This window comes from Ursus americanus, chromosome 36 (assembly GCF_024610735.1).
Source record: "Ursus americanus isolate L20-20 chromosome 36, mUrsAme1.1.p, whole genome shotgun sequence".
NCBI classification, from domain to species: Eukaryota; Metazoa; Chordata; class Mammalia; order Carnivora; family Ursidae; genus Ursus; species Ursus americanus.
In genome coordinates, this window is record NC_142162.1 from 26408393 (window position 1) to 26429360 (window position 20968).

Sequence of the window (20968 nt, forward strand, 5' to 3'; positions counted from 1 at the left end):
AAGTTAAATAAATACCCAGTTACAGCTACCAAAGGTGACATTACTAAGTAATTTATCTATAACAATATCAAGGGAAAAAAAGCCTCTTCCACTTAATGAGCTAATTCTCACAAAAACTCTATTAAATAATTGTACCCACTTACCAGTGGAGAAATTATTGTTTGCTCCTAAATAGGAAGTGGGTAACCCAAGATTCAAGTCTGTCTTCAAATAACTATTTGCTCACAATACAAATGAAATAAGAAATATAGAAAATTATGATGCAGTAAGGATATACCAATTCACTGTTAGCAGGGCAGGCTTCCCCTCCCCCCAATATAAATGGTTCTCAAGAGTTAGGATACTAAGAACATGAGAATGTATGACTAAGAAAGTCTGTGCCACATCTCAACTATTTTTAATGATCCCTAGATCTCAGGTGCTCTAGTGTGGTTCTGACTGAAGTTACAAAGTTAGATCAAAGATCTTCTCCCTGGTTCCTCACAAACCCTATGATGTAGAGACAATATCGGAAGTAGAAAAATATTTCAAGTATGCATACCATCTGAAGCATTCCTTCAGTCCACAAGTTTGAATCTGCGTCAAGTGCCCGCTCAAATATGGTCCTGAGGATGTACATCATGATATCACAATTGAGAAGGTTAACCACTTTGCTGAAAGCTGGACAGAATTCAGGAGGTGGTGGTGGTGGTAATGCTGTAGTGAGTGGGAGATGGATAGGAGAAGAGACAAACAAGTATATTTTTATTTGGGTTATCCTACATGCTAAATTGAATATGTCAAAATCATATATTACATGTGGAACAACACATGATTTTTGTTACCTTTAAAGCACTGAACACATCAATGTCAAGGGAAATATAAGTCACTATATCAATCACCCAAAATAAACTCTATTTGCTATAAATTTAAAAATTCTATCACCATTGATGTAAGCCACATTTTAATATGAGGACAAGAATTAAAGGGTTCTTTGCACTTCCATTAGTTGCCCGCTTTTAAAAAACAACAAAGACAAAAATGAAAAACACTATATGCTTTGCTGAAACAAAAACCACAGAAAACAATCAAAATGAGTCAGTTCAGGGACACCTGGGGGGTTCAGTCACTTAAGTATCTGACTCTTGATTTGGCTCGGGTTATGATCTCAGGGTTGTGAGATGGAGCCCTGCATCAGGCTCTGCAATTGGAGCAGAGTTGGAGTCTGCTTGTCTTTCTCCCTCCCCTTCTGCCCCTCCCCCTCTGCCTCTCCCCCTGCTCACTCTCTCTCAAAATAAAAAAATAAAATCTTAAAAAATGAATCAACTCAGAATCTCACTTTTTACCTTCATCTTTGTTTTCTTGTTTTCTCCTTTTTTTCTGCATATGTTCTGCCTATGTATTAAAAAAAAAAAAAAGAGTAAATTTAAATAGACTGCCTGGCAAGCATGAAACAAACGGGATACTTTGAAGCAGGCAGGAAAGATCCAGAAGCCTACCAAAACATATGTATGCTTCAAAATGTATTCAAAGTATATATTCAAAACGTTACCTTGTGCCAGAAATAAAATGACTGTTCTAGGAAAAGCCACGGCAAACCAGACGAGTAACATCCCTCCTCAAGATTTTACTCCCCATTCTTTTGGTCAACATTACTCATTTAATGCCTAGTATATATATTCAGGGCATTGTACTATGGGCTGGAAATTATTCATTCATATTTATAAGGATAAGTCCAGACATTGCCCTAAATGATCAAACTTAACATTACCCTTAATGGGACAAATAGACATTATGTGCCTACTGACATGCTACAATATATTACCTATATATATTCTTGTCCCAAAACGTTTCACTTGAATCTAACCATTAGAATACAATCAGGCACATCCAGAATGTAGGATATTCTAAAAGATCAGTAGCCTGTAACTCTATAGAAATAGCATTATTATAAAAGACAAAAAAGGCAAAAAGATTATCCTAAATTAAAGGAGATTACAGAAGCATGAGACCAAGTGAAGTGCAGGATTCCTGATTGAATCCTCCTCCCCATGCGACAGTGATAAAGGATATTTCTGGTAAATCAGAAAAAAATAAATATTGTCTGTACACTAGATAACATTACTGATTCCATTTTAATTTCTTGGGTGAGATATTGGCCTCTATTAATGAGGACCAGTATGAAACTACAGAAAAACCAGGAAATTTTAAAGCATTTTAGATTTATTTAATGAACAGGGTATCTTTTCCTACCTTGCTATGCTGCGTTTTGGAATAATGATAAAAGTACATATTGAAGTCTTTCAATGATTCATCTTTCAGTTCATAAACTCCATGGCCTGACACACCTGGTTTCCTAAACAGAAAGTACAGAGATGAACTGCAGTGTTCTTGTAGTATAAAATACTGACATAATAAGAACCTAAAAATCAATCAAACTGTCAGAATCTAGAAGAAATATGATCATTTATCAATTAGCTCACTTAAACTGAAATGACAAATTTCAACAGTAGAACTAAAAACCTACATTGCAAGCTCAAAGTCTTGATAACAGCCAAGTTGTGTTTCATATTTAAGAAATTTAAATAAATCTGAGGAAGTTTATTTTATACTATACAGGACTGATCTCATGCCCTACTTAATTTGCTAAGGCTTTCTAAAATGGTAGTGAGATATCAAATCGTGGATGAAAATACAGTGTTGGGACACCTGGTGGCTCAGTCAATTAAGCCTCCAACTTCTGATTTCGGCTCAGGTCATGACCTCAGGGTCATGAGATGGAGCCCTGTGTTGGGCTCATGCGCAGTGGGAAGTCTGCTTGAGATTCTGTCTCCCTCTTCCTTTGCCCCTCCCCCCATGTGCAAATATGCTCGCTCACTTTCTAATAAATAAATAAATCTTAAAAAAAAAAGAAAAAGAAAAAGGTGTTGAATCCTTTACACAGCACTAAAAGGAAAAGCATCAAAGCCAAAAGGAATACTTCATATTTATTCAGCACATTAAACAGCTTTGGGTTTCTATTGAACTTTTAAGTGAAATATGTTATGGAGTATTATTAAACCATAAAAAAGCTACATGCTATTTTAAAAGTTATTTAAAACTAGTAATTTATTTGTGAAATAAAAGTAGAAATTCACTACCAGTAGGAATTTTTTTGAATTTCAAGAATTAATCCACTTACAATCTTATTTCCATTTCATGTATCTCAAAGAACCAAAGAATTATAAAATCTCCCATTCAGTATGCTGCTTTTTTGTTTTGTTGATGATTTCCTTCACTGTGCAAAAGCTTTTTATTTTAATGTAGTCCCAATAGTTTATTTTTGCTTTTGTTTCACTTGTCAGGAGACATCTAGAAAAGTGCTGCTATAGCTGATGTCAGAGAAATTACTGCCTGTGTTCTCTTTTAGGATTTTTATGGCTTTAGGTCTCACATTAGAGTCTTTAGTCATGCTAGGCTTATTTTTGTGTATGGTGTTAATAGGTAGCCCAGTTTCATTCCTTTACATGGAGTTGTCCAATTTTTTTCCCAGTACCATTTATTGAGGAGACTGTTTTCCCCATTGTACATTCTTGCCTCCTTTTCCATAGCTTAAATGACCATATAATTGTAGGTTTACTTCTGGGCTCTCTTTTCTATTCCATTAATCTATGTGCCTGTTTTTGTGCCAGTAGCATACCATTTTTAAAAAAATTATTATTAGTTTAATTCCAGTATAGTTAACAGTGTTATGCTAGTTTCAGGTGTAAAATTCCATACAACAATTCCATACAACACCTAGTGCTCATTACAAGTGGACTTCTTAATCTCCCCATCATCTATTTCACCCATCCCCCCATCAATCTCCACTCTGGCAACCACCAGTTTGTTCTCTATTTTCAAGAGTCTGTTTCTTGGTTTCTCTCTCTCTCTTTTTTCTCCTTGGTTCATTTGTTTTGTTTCTTAAATTCCTCACATGAGTAAGCTACATGGTACTTGTCTTTCTCTGACTGACTTATTTCACTTAGCATTATACTCTCTAGCTCCGGCTACGTTGCAGCAAATGACAAGATTTCATTCTTTTTTATGGCTGAATAATGTTCCATTGTATAATATATACCACCTTTTCTTTATCCATTCATCTATCAATGGACACTTGGGCTGCTTCCGTAATTTGGCTATTGTAAATAATGCTGCAATACACATAGGTGTGCATGTATTCCTCCAAATTAGTGTTTCTGTACTTCTTGTGTAAATACCCAGCAGTGCGATTACTGGATCATGGGGTAGTTCTACTTTTAACTTTTTGAGGAACCTCTAAACTGTTCTCCAGACTAGCTGCACCAGTTTGCATTCCCACCAACAGTGTGAGAAGGTTCCTTTTTCTCCACATCTTCACCAACACTTGCTGTTTCTTTTGTTTTTGATTTTAGCCAATTTGACCATACAGTTTTGATTACAATAGCTCTCTAGTATGTCTTGAAATCTGGAATTGTGACACCTCCAGCTTTGTTCTTCTTTCTCAAGTTTTTTTAGCTATTTGGGGTCTTTTGTGATTTCATACAACTTTTAGCATTATTTGTTCTAGTTTTGTGAAAAATGCTGTTGGTATTTTGATAGGGATTGCAATGACTCTACTGACTGCTCTGAGTAATTTGGACATTTTAATAATATTAATTCTTCTAATCCATGAGCATGGAATATCTTTCCATTTGTTTGTTCATCTTCTATTTCTTTTATCAATCAAAAACTTAACCATTAATAGCCTACTGCTGACCAGAAGCCTTACTAATAACATAAATGGTTGATTAATATATATAAATTTTGTATGTTAGATCTATTATATACCATATTCTTACAAGAAAGTAAGCTGGAGGAAAGAAAATGTTATTAAGAAAATCAAAAAGAAGAGAAAATACACTTATAGTACTTTACAGTAAAACTCCATGTATAAGTGGACCCCATGCTATTCAAACCTGTGTTGAAGGGTCAACTTTCAGAGCTTCTACAAAGATTGGTCTTTGTTCTACAAGAACAAAGATTGGTCTACCTCTCAGAATAAATAGAAACATTAAGTACTTACTTAAATGTGGCCACTTTGTTAATGACATTCTCTAAGCCAGTTTCATTATTTTCCTGTTGAAACAATATTTTTATCATTTTTACCTTCATGTTACGAATTTCCTTCTCTTACTGTAAACTGGAATACATTTCAATAGTATTCTTGAAGTACTTTGTAAGCAATAAAAAAAGATCAACTTCCAGTATAAAAAATTTAGGTCTGAAACCAATTACCTTTGTTTTAAGGAACCAATTTCTTAACAGAAATAAAATCTATAAATAAACTACTTATGGAAGAAATTTTATCTAAGTTTGCCATCATATATGTACACATATAGATACACACACATCCGCCCAACAGTTCAAAGAAAAAACTTTTCTTTATGTCATATGTTCATCATCCACATCATTTAAGCACATGTCTGTGCTGTACAAATACCTAAAACTAAGGTTGTAAAATAAATGGGATCTACAGCAAAACATATGTAGATGCCTAAATGTATTCTGGCTTCTGCGTTATAATAATTTTCTGATTGGCTGAAACTTTCCTTAATCAAGGAATATTATTTTTTTATGAAATCATTTAAAGTCAGGATAAGAACAAAGTCAAGATACTAAAGCAAGCTCATAGATTCCTAAAGTTTTATAAAACGTATGAAATTTAACCTCCTTTAAAAATAATGCATTTGGGGTAAGCAATGAAGTTAGCGATGCCCTAATGGCTTTCTTTCTGCGAAGTACGGTATGTATATCACTAGAGGTATATGAAATTATTTTAGGTGGTACACAGTTATATATTTTTAAAATTTTGAATAGTTACTCACTTATTTTAATATGAATTGGGGGAAAAAATCTAGAATCTAAATCTACTATTTCACTGATAGCACTGCCTAGAAAGATGCTAAGAAAAAAATGCAAGTTAGGGGCGCCTTGGTGGTTCAGTCAGCTGAGCATCTGACTCTTGGTTTCAGTTCAGGTCATGATCTCATAGGTCATGAGACTGGGCACCACGCTGGGCTCTACACTCAGTGGGGAGGCTGCCTGAGGATTCTCCCCACCTGACCCTTCCCCCACTCTTGTGTTCATGTGCTCTCTCACAAATAAATAAATCTTTTTTAAAAAAGTAAGTTAATCTTAGGGGCGCCTGGGTGGCTCAGTCGTTAAGCGCCTGCCTTCGGCTCAGGGCGTGGTCCCAAAGTCCTGGGATCGAGCCCGCATCAGCCTCCCCGTTGGGAGCCTGCTTCTTCCTCTCTCACTCCCCCTGCTTGTGTTCCCTCTCTCGCTGGCTGTCTCTCTCTCTCAAATAAATTAATAAAATCTTTAAAAAAAATAAAGTTAATCTTAAAATGTATTAATAATTATAAAATTGGTAGATGGATATGCAGAAATTATGAAGGTGTTATGCCAAATGGTTAGTCTGAGAATCAGTTAACAATGACACTGCAAAAAGATACAAATATTTTTTGGGAAAAATGACCAAGAGTCCAAGCTTATCTCTATTTTACTTCTCTAGACTACCTTGATAGTAGGTAAGTCTAATTCTCTTTTAAGAATCATTTTTCTAATTCATAATTAAATCTCAGGAGAAATAATATGAGACTCATCATCTTTAGGACGATTACTTCGATTATCAGTATATACAAAAACATAACCTGTGGTGGCGCTGAGAATGCACCCTGCAGGCCTCAGTCAGAGGCAGCAGAGATACTAATGCAGGCTCACTCTGGGATAAAGGGGAAGACATCAAGCATGGAGTAGACTACCCAGTGATCTAGAATGCTTCTACCTCGCCTTCCTTCCTTCACCTGGCATCAGCCTCGCCTGACAGTCTGATGGCTCCCCCCAGCTTTTACAAACTCCCTCACCATTTTCTCTTACAGGCATCATTCCTAATAAATTCATACATGTTTTCTCTTGACATCTGCTTCTCAGAAGATCCAGACTAACACATTACCCAAATAGTATTTTAGGGAGCTCCCTTTTCCTCTGGAGAACTTTTATTTTAAGGTAAACAAAAAGTCAAGGAGTTTCTTGCTCTAAGATGTTTTCCAAATAGGTATAATGTTTCTTAAATGTTTCCTAATGCCCAAAAGTCCAGAATTAAAGTTTATACCACTAAAGAACGAATAGTTGTAGATCTGCAAAATTTGCCAAATAGATTTTCCTCAAACTTCAAAATAGTTTCCAATTAACAAAAAAGAAAAAAGATCCCATCTTAAGGTGAATGGAGTAAAAACCACATTGGACTTACATTCTCAGGTAAATTTTTGGCAATGGCACTATGTGGCATGGGTTCAATACAAAGCAAGTGAATAATTTCTCTCATTGTGACCTCTTCTTTGGTCACATTTCCTACTCCAGGTACATAACGCTCTCCTAATACAAACAATAAAAAGAAACAGTAAAACAATTATTTTCTATTCAAATCTCTTCTACTAGGAACACTTACACACAGAACACTGCAGTAAGTCCATGAGAGAGGGACCAAAAATTATTTGTACGTGTTCCAAAATCTGAACAAAAGTCTATATGTAGAAGTTAGAGGAAGAAAAATGAAGAGATCTAAAGAACACAGTCTTTCTTGTAATTTATACACACACAAACACACAGAGGTACACATACTCACACATTATAAACAAGGCCCCTCAATTAAATTACCATGTGTTTCTAAATCAGAAAACAAAGCACATGGCACTGAAAGAGCAGTGGCCACTGTTGAACAATAGCTTGTCTTTCAAGATCTTCCCCAATTTTGTCTCTACTTGTTATTTTAAGAAAGAACAAAGTGAAAACTCAAAAACAAAATACTTAAAATGTATTAGGAATGACTGGCGCTGCTAAAATGCCCACATGATCACATTTCCATTTTTCATCTCCATAAATTGCCAAATGGAGAGAGAAAATAGCTAAGTTAACTATGGGAACTTCACTGGTGTCATATCATCTAATTCTAATTGCCTTAAGAAGGCCTACGGTAGGGGCGCCTGGGTGGCTCAGTCGTCAAGCGTCTGCCTTCAGCTTAGGGAATGATCCTGGCGTTCTGGGATCGAGCCCCGCATCGGGCTCCTCCACTGGGAGCCTGCTTCTTCCTCTCCCACTCCCCCTGCTTGTGTTCCCTCTCTTGCTGGCTGTCTCTCTCTCTGTCAAATGAATAAATAAAATCTTTAAAAAAAAAAAAAAAAAAACCAAGGCCTACAGTAACTAGCCTTATGTCACCACCACTGATTTTCAATACTACATGTATACAAAGTCCTATGATATTTATAACAAGGTTATTTTAAAGACAGGGAACTTTTGCCAAAAGATTTGATAAATTCTACACATTACCCAAAGAATAACCTTTTGTGAAGTGAATTCATTTCAAACAGATCATTCCTCTTAACATTGGTAAAGCACTTTGTAACTTTCAATTTTCTTTCACCTAAAACAAAATTCCCTAGAAGTTCAGTGCTAGAGGGAATTTTAGAGATCATACAGATCAGCTTCAAATTTTACAAATCAGGAATCTGAGACCCAAAGAATATAGATGGCATGCTCTTGAGAGTTAATATATTACAAATAATAGAGGTATAATAATATAATGTATAACAATACAATATGTAATTACTATAGAATATTATATAATTATACACATATTACTTACACATACATATTAATGATATATATTAAATGTTGACTTCTGAAAGTAATGAACTTATACTCAAAAATATAGCAAGTATTAACCAAAAATCAAATCACATAGGAGGAAAAACCCAATAAATTTGGATAAACACAATAACAGAAAAATAATAGTAGCAATAATAAAACAGGAAAAATAAAAAATAGCAAAAATATAGTACAGTACCAGAAATTCTTCATATAGTATTCCAAGAACAAACATTAAAATTCCCCTCAAGTTTTTATAATTTAATAAAAGCATTAATTTAAAAATCTTTTACACATTTACATCTCATTTAGCAATGAAGGTTTATCATACTTCCTGCTGAGACAAGCAGCCAGTCAGTAACTAATTCTTTCACAAGTAAAATGAACCCACGTTTTTCAGATTTAGCTAATGGCTAGAATTCTTACTAAGAACTACTAATATAAAGCTGTGTCTGCTGCAGTAAAGTAAGAAACAACAGCTAGAATGAGAAGTTAAGAATTTTTACTTACTGATAAAATCAACAAAGACTATAAAACAGAACATAAAAAAAATAAAAGTATGGCCAATATTGCACAAAGTAATTTAATAGAATGACATGATGAAAATGTATTTTGCTTAGACCTATGTTACACTGAAATTTCATATATAAATCAGATTTTTAGCACTCAATGTAGAGATATTTTTCATCTATGTTTCTAAGTAGGATAATTACATTGTAGACCTCCATAAACAAGACCAATTATAAATCAGGTATTGAAAAATAGAGATATAATAGAGTTGTGCTTTTTTTAAAGCTGGGTTTCTAAATATACCAATCATATTAGTCACATTAATCTCTAATAGTCTATGCTATGTTTGGGAGAAGAGTAAAATGATAAATTACAGTTTTTATTAATGTTCTCTCTAAAAAGAATTCATATCCTATTTCAAACGTGTTTTAATCTTACCTACAATATAGATGAGGACTTGAAGCATTTCTTCTATTAATGTATTATATTGTTTAATCAAATCCTATTGAATCAAAAAAGAATAAATTAGTTACATATGAACCAAAAGCTTTCATAGAACATAAATATCTGGATCAGGCGCAGGGCCCATGCAGTCCAGTATTTTCCTCCAGACAACAACAGATTATTAGGTGAATAATTCCCTTTTTTGACATCAAATTCCACAAGGATCACAATACCTGGCAAATAGTAACTCAATAAAAATATTATTGTTTTCCTTATCATTACCATATAGCCTTAAGTCAACAAACTAATTCTAATGACTTCCTTCTTATCCGGGTTGGTGGGACAGAGGCTTCAAATAATAGATTCCAGTTACGGTGACAGTAGCTTTCCTTAACACACCTCTTATGTAAGCAATGTAGCAAATTATTCATTTTTTACGTAGCATAAAACATGACTAAAAATTAGCTTTGTAGGGGCACCTGGGTGGCACAGCGGTTAAGCGCCTGCCTTCGGCTCAGGGCGTGATCCCGGCGTTATGGGATCGAGCCCCACATCAGGCTCTTCAGCTATGAGCCTGCTTCTTCCTCTCCCGCTCCCCCTGCTTGTGTTCCCTCTCTCGCTGGCTGTCTCTCTCTGTCAAATAAATAAAATAAAATCTTTAAAAAAAAAAATTAGCTTTGTATTTTATATCCTATTCTCTGGCCCTCTGCAACTAACTTCTAATTTGAAAGCATAAAAAAACATGATTCATAAATTCAAAGTAGGTAAGGACTAATTTATAAGTTCATATGAAATATTAAAGCAATGAAGGTGTGATGAAACTGCATAGGACTACAAATAATAAATTGTGAAAAATGTAAACAATACAATAAATGAAGAATATCCTTACTAAATAAGGAACTTGGACAAAAACAGAAAAAGGATGAAGGACTAGAAAGATAATTTACTATCAGAAAGGGGGAGAAAAAGGCCAATAATCATGAAAACATGATCATCCTCACTGCTAATTAAAGAACTACACCTACAAATGAAAGACTAGCTTTCATCTACTGCATCAATGAAGATTAAAAATACTATTACAGATATACATACTGCTAGAGAGTGTAAATCTGAGTAACTTTTCCAAGAGCAATTTGACAATATGTATTAAGAGTCTTAAGAAAGAGCACACTGTTTTCTTCAGCAAATCCACTTCTAAAACTTTATCTTAACAAAATAATAAGGCAAGTGTTTAAACCGTGAGGTTCAGAGATGTTTCTGAGAGTAAAAAGCTAGAAAACCTCTTCAGCAATAGGGGACTAAGGTATAATGCAATCATACAGCGCAATAACATACAGCCATTAAAAATTATGATGTAAAAAATGATGGGGTTGTGTATTTATTTAATGACAAGAAAAAATACAGCATAATATCTCATTAAGCAGAGAAAGCAAATTACAAAACACCACATACAAAATGATCAATTTTTGGTTTAAAAACAAACGAGACACCAAAACTTACAAAGTGATTATTTCTAAATTCAGCGAAGTTGCAGGATATAAAAATCCATGTGCAGAAATCTGTTACATTTCCATACATCAATAATGAAGCAGCAGAAAAAGAAATCAAGGAACTGATCCCAATTGCAATCTGCAATTGCACCACAAACAAGAATATACCTAGGAATAAATCTAACTATGGAAGTAAAAGATCTGTACTCTGAAAACTATAGAGCATTTATGAAATAAATTGAAGAGGACACAAAGAAATGGGAAAGCATTCCATGCTCATGGATTAGAAGAACAAACATTGTTAAAATGTCTATATTACCTAAAGCAACCTACATGTTTAATGCAACCCCTATCAAAATCCCAGCAGCATTTTCACAGAGCTAGAATAAACAATCCTAAAATTTGTATGGACCTACAGAAGACCCTGAAGAGCTAAAGGAACTCTGAAAAGAAAAAACAAAACTGGAGGCATCACGATTTCGGATTTCAAGCTATATTACAAACCTGTAGTCATCAAGACAGTATGGTATTGGCACAAAAACAGACACATAGATCAATGGAACAGAAGAGAGAACCCAGAAATGGACCCTCAACTCTATGATCAACTAATCTCCAACAGAGCAGGAAAGAATATCCAATAGAAAAAAGACAGTCTCTTAAACAAATGGTGTTGGGAAAACTGGACAGCATCATGCAGAAGAATGAACTGGATCACTTTCATACACCACACATTAAATAAATTCAAAATGGATAAAAGACCTTAATGTGAGACAGGAAACGATCAAAATCCTAGAGGGGAACACAGGCAGAAATCTCTTTAACCTCAGCCATTGCAACTTATTAGACATGTCACCAAAAGCAATGTGTCAAAAGCAAAAATGAACTACCGGGACTTCATCAAGATAAAAAAATTCTGCACGGCGAAAGAAACAATCAACAAAACTAAAAGGCAGCTTTCAGAATGGGGTATTTGCAAACAACATATCTGATAAAGGGTTACTATCCAAAATCTATAGTGTATGTGGATATGTAGATATATATGCATGTTGTATGTGTATGTGTGATTTTTGGAAATAAAACCAAAGAAAAAAAATCCTAAATATGATTAAAATTGTTAACAAAAATATTTCCTTTGGAATTAATTCACATGTCTTTTTCTGTTGCTTACCTGGTCTTTTGTGGATATAGTCTTATTAAATGCATCAGCAAGTTCATACCTCTGAAGTACCAGTAACAAGAACTTGTTGGGATCCATTAACGATGCACCAATCTGTGAAAGAAATGCAGCATCACAGTTCTACATGTATTAAATGAAGAAACATTTGTCTCCAGTAGGACTGTCAGGATAGTATAAAGTCTGCATAAGATAATGTAGTAATCCCTTCCATTTTTATGATGCCATACTCAGTTTTAACAGTGAAAAAATTTTAAATAAAGTTAAAAATAATTATAGTATCTTTTCTCATTACAAGGGACCTAAGAAGAAAAGCTGAGACAGAAATACCAAAGTAATTTCAATAGGTACCTGAAGCATAATGATATCTTTATCATACATTTCTTCTCTGCACTTAACATCTTGGTAATAAAATACCTATAAAATAAAAGGGAGAATAGAAGCTACAAAAATTATTTTATTTTAAACAGAATTCTCAACAAAAACTATTTCTAAAACTTTCTCAAAACTAAAAATTCCAAGAACTCCTTAGTAGGGAAAAAATTTGTAAATCTATGAATTATTTTAAGGGATTTGTGAGATTTTGAAGGAAATAGGGCATGAAAATACTTCAGAGTTTAAAATGCTCTACTTTGGGGCACCTGGGTGGCCCAGTCGGTTAAGTGTCTGCCTTTGGCTCAAGTCATGATCCTGGGGTTCTGGAATGGAACCCTGCGTTGGGCTTCCTGCTCAGCAAGAGGTCTGCTTCTCCCTCTCCCTCTGCTCCTCCCCCCAGCCGGTGCTCTCTCTCTCTAGCTCTGCTCTCTAATTAAAAAAATATGCTCTACATTAATTATTACTCTCAACATATACAACAAAAGAATTTATTTCCTCTAAGTTAAAAATGCCAACTTCAATAAAAGTAAACCAATTTCTACAATTAATCGTAACACCATTTTTCTCCCAAGTTGTAGCTTTACAAGTTCAGTTTCCCACCTTTTAGGAAAAGCATTTCTTTTTATTTGCTCTAGAACGGAAGAAAATTTGTTAAGGTAGCCTTCAATTAAGAATGGTGGTGGTGGGTGCCCAAGGGTTAATTATTTGCCTTCACCTCAGGTCATGATCCCAGAGTGCTGGGATCAAGTCCGGTATTGGGCTCCCTGCTCAGGGGGGAGCCTTCCTTTCCCTCTGCCCTTGCTCCTCCTCCCTGCTCATGCGCTCTCTCTCTCTGTCAAATAAATAAATAAAATCTTAAAAAAAGAAAAAAAAAAAAAGAATGGTGGTGGGAAGACTACAGGTCCCCAAGTAAGGAAATCTTCAGAAAAGACCTATATTAACAGGGAGGTTTCTACTGGCTTTCACTTAATCTATCCACTCAATAGGAGAAAACAACAAATGTCTATATGGTTACTAGAACTTTCATTTCTGAGTTTATTTAAGAGAACAGAAAGTAAACTGCAAAATCCAGGGACACAAGGTAAAATTAAATAAAAGAAAAAACAATCAGAAAATGAACACACTCATAAATGTAAACAGGCCTTGCCATACCTGGCTAATAAGAGAGAGCCCATTTCTTCGCCACATCTCAGCAACAACCTGGGCAACCAATACCAGACAACGTAAAGGATATTCCACTAGTACCTCTACTTGAAAGTCCTCCTGAAACAGATGAGCAATTTTGTTATTTTTCAGAGGGTTTGGATGTGTCTCAAAGTTATGGCACTAAACTGTCCTCAGTTTTCTCATCTGTAAAATGGATGGACCTGAATGAGATAATCCCAAGTTCTTGTGATTCAGATTTCAATGTACTTATATAGAGACATAAAAGTACTGAATGGGAATTATTCAGGTAGGTTTCAAAATTCTTCTTCCCTCTCATCAACCAAGAGGTGTTTAGAAATAGGATATAACTAAATCAACACTTAATAGTCACTTACAAAAGGCACAAATTCATGCAGTCTTGAAACAGCTCCCAGCCTGCTTAAACGCACATGAAGACCTAATAGTTATAAAAAAGAGAGAGAAAAATGAAAAAGGAATAAACCCAATTAATTTGTCTCATTAACTCTTCAAGTTTAGAAACTTGTAAGATGTAAATATATTTATTAAGTTAGAAGTGCAAATTTTTGATTTCTAATTTTGAAACACAGTAATATTAATATACTTAAGATCCTACATTGTGCAAGGTATGTTTATACGTTACGTAAAAATAATATGCTGCCTCTTAAGATATCCTTATTCTGCTCTTAAATAAGTATCAAAAGAAATGAAAACTACTTTAAGTACTTCTTTTAATAAAAACAGAAGTGACATAAAAATCATGTCAATTACACCATGTCCAAAAATTAACTACATTAATCAAAAAGCTATATATCTATCCAAAAAAAAAGTGTTGGTGAGGATGTGGAGAAAATGGAATCCTTGTGCACTGCTAGTGGGAATGTAAAATGGTGCAGCTGTTATGAAAAAGGGTATGGAGGTTCCTCAAAAAACTAAAAAGTAGAATTACCTTATGAGCCAGCAATTCCATTTATATATGATACATACTCCAAAGAATTAAACACAAGGGCTCAAACAGATACTTGCACACTCATATTCAAGCAACATTATTCACAACAGCCGAAAGGTGGAAGCAACCCAAGCATCCATTCGTGGATGAATGCATAAGCAAAAGATGGTACATACATACTATGGAATACTATTCAGCCTCAAAAGGAAGGAAATTCTGATACATGCTATCACATGGGATAAACTAAGCACACTGCAGTAAGTGAAATAAGCCAGTTGTAAAGGATATGTGTATGATTTCAATTATGTGAGATACCTAGAGGAGTTATGTCATAGAAATGGAAAGTAGAATGGTGATTGCCAGGTACCACGGGGAGTGGGGATTGAGGCGTTATGTTGAATAACATACAGAATTTCAGAACGTACAGAATTTCAGTAGGGGAAGATGAAAAAAATTCTGAAGATGGATGGTGGTGATGACTGCACAACAAGGTGATGTACTTAATGCCACTGAACTATACATTTAAAAATGGTTAAAATGATAAATTTTGTGTTATATGTATATTTTACCACAATTAAAAATATAAATGTAGGGGAACCTGGTTGGCTCAGTCAGTACAGAGTGTGACTTTATTTTTTTTAAGATTTTATTTATTTTAGAGAGAGAAAAAGCAAGCATGTGAGAGCAGAGGGTTGGGGAGGGAGAGACAGAGGGGGGCAGGAGAGAGAGAGGGGCAGAGAATCTCAAGCAGACTCCTCTGATCCTGAGATCATGACTTGAGCTGACATCAAGAGTCAGACACTTAACTGACGGAGCCGGACAGGCTCCCTGAGTATGCGACTCTTGATCTCAGGATTGTGAGCTCAAACCCCACACTGGGAGTAGAGCTTCCTTACTTCCCAACTAACTGAATTAGAAAGCTGCTATCAATATTGTTTAAAAATAAATAAATAAATAAATAAATAAATGCATTTACATAAAGTTGTTTAAAAAAAACCTGACAGGGCCAATTTACATGGAAATGCAAATCTAAGAATGATTAAAGAAAATCTATGATTTCTTTCATTTAGTGGTGAAAGGAACAATGACACAGACAACACACCAGTGTAATCAGACAGAGAAGAGTGTTAAAAACCAGTAACAATGCATGTTAACTATATTTCAATTAAAAAAAAAAAACCCAAACGAGAATTTAAATAAAAATTTGAAACAAAAACAAACCAACAACAAGATTTTGCTATAATTAAGTCTAAGTGGGAGATGAGTTACCAAGTTTGTCCTTACGTGTATATTATAAGGATCCATTAGTTCATCCAGATAAAAAAAGGCCCAGGTAAACAAGCATTCTTAGACAGATGTTCTCTGAAGGACAGTGACAGCTCTTAACTGCAGTATCTGATCTGAGTATGTCTGTACACACTGAGCACCAAACAAAAATAGAAATAATTCCACTACCCTGAATATCTAAAAAACAAAGCTAACAGAAACATGCAAAAAACAAACACTCACCAGCAAGAGTCCTAGAGAGTGGCAGATGTATGCTTACAAGATCTTCGGATACTCTGTAGGACTTAGTTTCCAGAGTATGACCACACAATTGTACTACTGTCTTGCTACTAGATGTAAAACTTGTACTGCACCTCATCACAGCTTTGTGACATTCTTTATAAGCCACAAGTAAGAGCTCTTCCTAAAAGAAAAATAAAAACGCAAGTAGATTAATAAGTTATCTACTTTCCCACACCATTCAATAAATATTTAGCAAATATATGCAGAAAATCATTCTATGTATAGCAGGGATACTTGCAGAGGATCTGCAAACTAGGTGGAAATATAAGACAAACACACAGAATGCAGTGGCTCTGAGACTTTCTGTGTGAATGAATGTATGAATCATAGTGTCATTAACAGAACAAGGGAAATTGAGAAGGCAGAGTGCAAGATGAAGTAGAAAGAAATGATGACAAACCAATTTAATATATTCTGAATTCGAAATATAAGTGTAAGATCTAAGCAAGAATGTCTAGCACATAAACAGAAATGATATTATAGCTTAGGACAGTCATCTCTGCAGTTTTAATTGAGGTGGTAGAAATGAAAGACCTGTAAGAAGAGAATACTGGGAATGTCTCATTTAGTAGGTAGAAGAAATTGGCGGGGGGGGGGGGGGAGGAATCATTGATTGAAATCTTTAATCAATAACAGAAGTATTAGAATAAGTAGGTTTGTAAAAATCAGAGGGAAAGAAAGTTTCAAAAAGATTAAGGTATTCAACAGGGATGCCTGGGTGGCTCAGTCGGTTAAGTGTCTGCCCTTGGCTCAGGTCATGATCCCAGGGTCCTGGGATCAAGCCCCATGTCAGGCTCCCTGCTCAGTGGGGAGTCTGCTTCTCCCTCTGCCTATGCCCCTACCCCAGCTCGTGTTCGCTCTCAAATTATAAAATCTTCAAAAAAAAAAAAAAAAAAAAAAAAGATTAAGGTACTCAACAGAATACAATGCCACACACATTTTTAAGGAAGATGGGTACTTAGAAAAGACCCTCTGAATTGGGTTACTACAAAGATCCTTTGAAATTTTTTCAAAAAGCAGTTCCAATCAATTGGTAAGGGCAGAAGGCAGACCCTAAAGAAATTTCAGAAGCTAGAATGACAACAGCAAATGTAGACAACTTCGGAAAGTTTGGTAAATGTCAAGATGAGCAATGCATACTTTGAACCTCATCTCGAATAATCATGCATGCCTTCCATAAGGTGAGGGTTGCCAAAAAATATGGCTGTTGGACAACATTTCCCGTCCTTATTGTTCTACAGAGCTATAGTGTTAGATGAAATTCTGTCATGTCTGTATGACTGCTACTCTGAACCTGTGGCCACCTGCTCATGGTGAAGCAGAAAAAAGGAGGAAAAAAGAGAGTTCACAGAAGGTAGCAGACACAATTAAGGGGCTTTAATTCTTGTTGATTTTAAGGATATGAAGTCCTGTGTGTGTGCACAGGCAAATGAATGAAAGAGTGGGAAATAGTAGAGGAGACAAATAAGGAAGCCAATTCCAGGAAGAAGTAGCTCAGGCTCAAGAAGAGCCTAGGTAGAGACCTTAGTTTTAGAAAGAAAGAGACCAATTGTGAAGACATAAAGAAACTTAATGAATAGACTATGTCATGTGAGAGGTATAGAGAAACTAGAGAAATCGAAAAAATTTGATTCAGATGTTAATTTTTTCAAAACAGAAATAAATGAGGCCATCCTTCCCAAAAAGGAATCTAGGGTAGGACTGACTTTGTGTTTCAAGAGGGTTATGGTCTAAAATTATTACATAAGGAAATATATTAGTTCTGTATTTTGAAATTAATTTTCTTAATGGTTTAACTTGCAAAACAGAGCTCTTGACTGAATAAATATCTAATCTTCTCTATTATTGAAATATTTAAAAGTCTATGTGATCCTAGTTTTCATATTAATATTCATATCCAAGGAAATAAATGCATACATAAATAAATAAATGTGTTTTGTTGTACTGTTTACACCCCACTATTCCCAAATGTAAATAAAACTACCATGGAGCACATTTTCAAAAGAAGTATAAAAAACTGGATTTTCTGGGGCGCCTGGGTGGCTCAGGTGGTTAAGCATCCAACTCTTGATTTCAGCTCAGGTCATGATCTCAGGGTCGTGAGATCCAGCCCTGCGCTGGGCTCCATGCTCAGTGGGGAGTCTGCTTGAGATTCTCTCTCTTTCTCCCTCTGCCCCACCCCCTGCTTATGCTCTTTCTCTCTCGCTAAATAAATAGAATCTTTAAAAACAAACACTGGATTTTCCTTCTAAATTTAATAAGACAAATTCAAATACACAACTACTTAAATAATAAAATTTTACATGAAGCAAGTTGCTACATAAAACTTTACTACTGATAACCATTAGAGCACTTAAAAGGGCACTGATCCTACTAACAAATTTTACTTACATCACAAGCGCACCACTCTTGGAACATGAGTAAAATATTCTTCAATTGCATCTGTATAGCAATGGCGGCCTCCCAGTCAGGATCCACTTCTATGTGTTGCCCAACCTGTCTTCTGATTTCTTCCATTCCCTATAAGAAAAGAGTGATTACTCTATATGTATATAGCAGGCCCTCTTTCTTTGCTCCTCTACTGTCAAAATATAAAATTGTTAGGATTCATATTCATATATGCATAGCTTTTATAACATGGCTATTATACCTGGTCAGAATGCATGGGTTCAAATCACAGCTGTCACTTTCTAGCTGCATGTGACCCTGGTCAAATTATTTCTAGACTTCAATTTTCTTATGTGGAAAATGAAAATAATAATAGTAACTACCTCATAAGATTGCTATGATGCTCAGAAGAGATAATGCATGTAAAGTGGTTACTACCATATCACATAGTAAGCATTCAATAAACATTGAACAGTAATAATAGCAGTAGTTAACTAAAGTATACAGAACTATACCTATTAAAGATCTATTAAAGCAGGATCAGTGACGCAGTGTTTAAATCTTATTTCTACTTTATTAGATATAGCCTTCCTCAAATAACAACCACAATTTGCTTAAAACAAAGACGGGGGCTAAATTTTTAGAAATAAATTTATTTTACTGATGTATAGAAGAACTATCATACCTGCATACAGGTAAGAATCTTCAAAAAAGACCGAAAACCTTCAAGGAACTGCATTCTTAATCTTTCCGTCCATGTTGTGGGCTTGCTGATTAAGATATACCTATCATTTTAAAAGACAAAGAAATATTTCACTTTCCCATTCCGAGATAATTTTAAAGTTCTCAGAGCTACAGACAATGTTGATTCATCACCATTATGGATCCTAATTTCTTCTTTTTTTTTTTAAGATTTTATTTATTTATTTATTTGACAGACAGACACACAGCGAGAGAGGGAACACAGCAGGGGCAGTAGGAGAGGGGAGAAGCAGGCTTCTCTCTGAGCAGGGAGCCCGATGCGGGGCTTGATCCCAGGAGCCCAGGATCATGATCTGAGCTGAAGGCAGACACTTAAAGACACTTAAAGCCACCCAGGTGCCCCTGGATTCTCATCTCTTAAAATAATTAGAAGCTCTGGGCAGAGCTAGGATTCTACCAGCAAAATGTGAAGGCTCTATGAGAGGCGGCTGTCAAAGTTAAGCCTGTTAAAGTTAAGACTTCCCCACTCAGAAGTTGCTCTGCTTAAGTGAACCTTGGAAGCAACCTAGCCTATCACAGCTGGACAACCACAGTACAGATTTTCTAGGTGCTCAAAATATGTGAATTTCCCCTTCTCCTTGTCATTAGAGATTTCTCTATTTAGGTAAGGATGTAGGAGAGAAGTTGTAATAACCATCAGAAGACTGGGAAATTTTCAAAGTTAACATCCAAAGAGGCAACCCTAAAGTTTTAACATATGGTAAAGTATCTAGGGATGTACTGACTCTAAATTATCCATTGTAGAGAATAACTATAGTCAGAAATGCATAAAACAAAATAAAATGTGATAAAACAAAGAGGTGATTATGTACCACTTCCCTGGATAAAAAATAACTCAGCTACAAGAATATTTCACAGTAATAAGGGCCATAATAAAGAAATTTTTCCTGTACAGTAGACCAAAGAATAATGAATATACTGATTTAACACTGATAAGTTTAAGTACAGCCGTTTGGCATTTTTGTGCATTTTTGCCTGTTTGTTTTGTATACATGTAATACATGTATATTTTGTGAAGCACACCGGCTAAATGGTGATTCACTACCGAATTCATCTACCATCTCTGTATTGAAGTTGTGATAATGTGATAATTTGCTGAACTTTAGAGAAAGATGTATAATCATATTTAAAAACTGAGGAATTTGAAAAGTTCTGGGAACTTTTTCCTTAGTAATATCAAGGATCCAATGAAAAATTACAGATATCTGTCAAATATATTTTTTTAAAGATTTATTTATTTGAGGGAGAGAGAAAGTGAGAGAGAGAAGGTCAGAGTGTGGGGAGGAGCAGAGGGAGAGGGAGAGAAGCACGTTCCCCGCTGAGCTTGGAGCAAAATGCAGGGCTCCATCTCACAAACCTGAGATCATGACCTGAGCCGAAATAGGAGCCGGTCACTTAACTGACTAAGCACTGAGGTGCCCCTGTCAAATGTATTTTTAAGCAAAGCAAACTATTTCAGGGTTGGTTTGGAAGCCTGTT

General features: G+C 35.2%; 1 protein-coding gene across 1 annotated transcript in view; it reads right to left on the reverse strand.

Moving 5' to 3' along the window:
* UBR1 (ubiquitin protein ligase E3 component n-recognin 1) overlaps positions 1 to 20968 on the reverse strand; it is a 133225-nt gene that overhangs the window by 55941 nt on the left and 56316 nt on the right. Inside the window, exons 13-25 of the mRNA XM_045771719.2 lie at positions 19413 to 19512; positions 18731 to 18859; positions 16280 to 16460; positions 14199 to 14260; positions 13810 to 13920; positions 12634 to 12699; positions 12277 to 12378; positions 9613 to 9676; positions 7271 to 7395; positions 5042 to 5094; positions 2233 to 2335; positions 1326 to 1374; positions 542 to 696 (exon numbers count right to left, since the gene is read on the reverse strand). Of these exons, the coding sequence (XP_045627675.2) occupies positions 542 to 696; positions 1326 to 1374; positions 2233 to 2335; positions 5042 to 5094; positions 7271 to 7395; positions 9613 to 9676; positions 12277 to 12378; positions 12634 to 12699; positions 13810 to 13920; positions 14199 to 14260; positions 16280 to 16460; positions 18731 to 18859; positions 19413 to 19512 (1300 nt within the window). The remainder of the gene's footprint in view (positions 1 to 541; positions 697 to 1325; positions 1375 to 2232; positions 2336 to 5041; positions 5095 to 7270; positions 7396 to 9612; positions 9677 to 12276; positions 12379 to 12633; positions 12700 to 13809; positions 13921 to 14198; positions 14261 to 16279; positions 16461 to 18730; positions 18860 to 19412; positions 19513 to 20968) is intronic.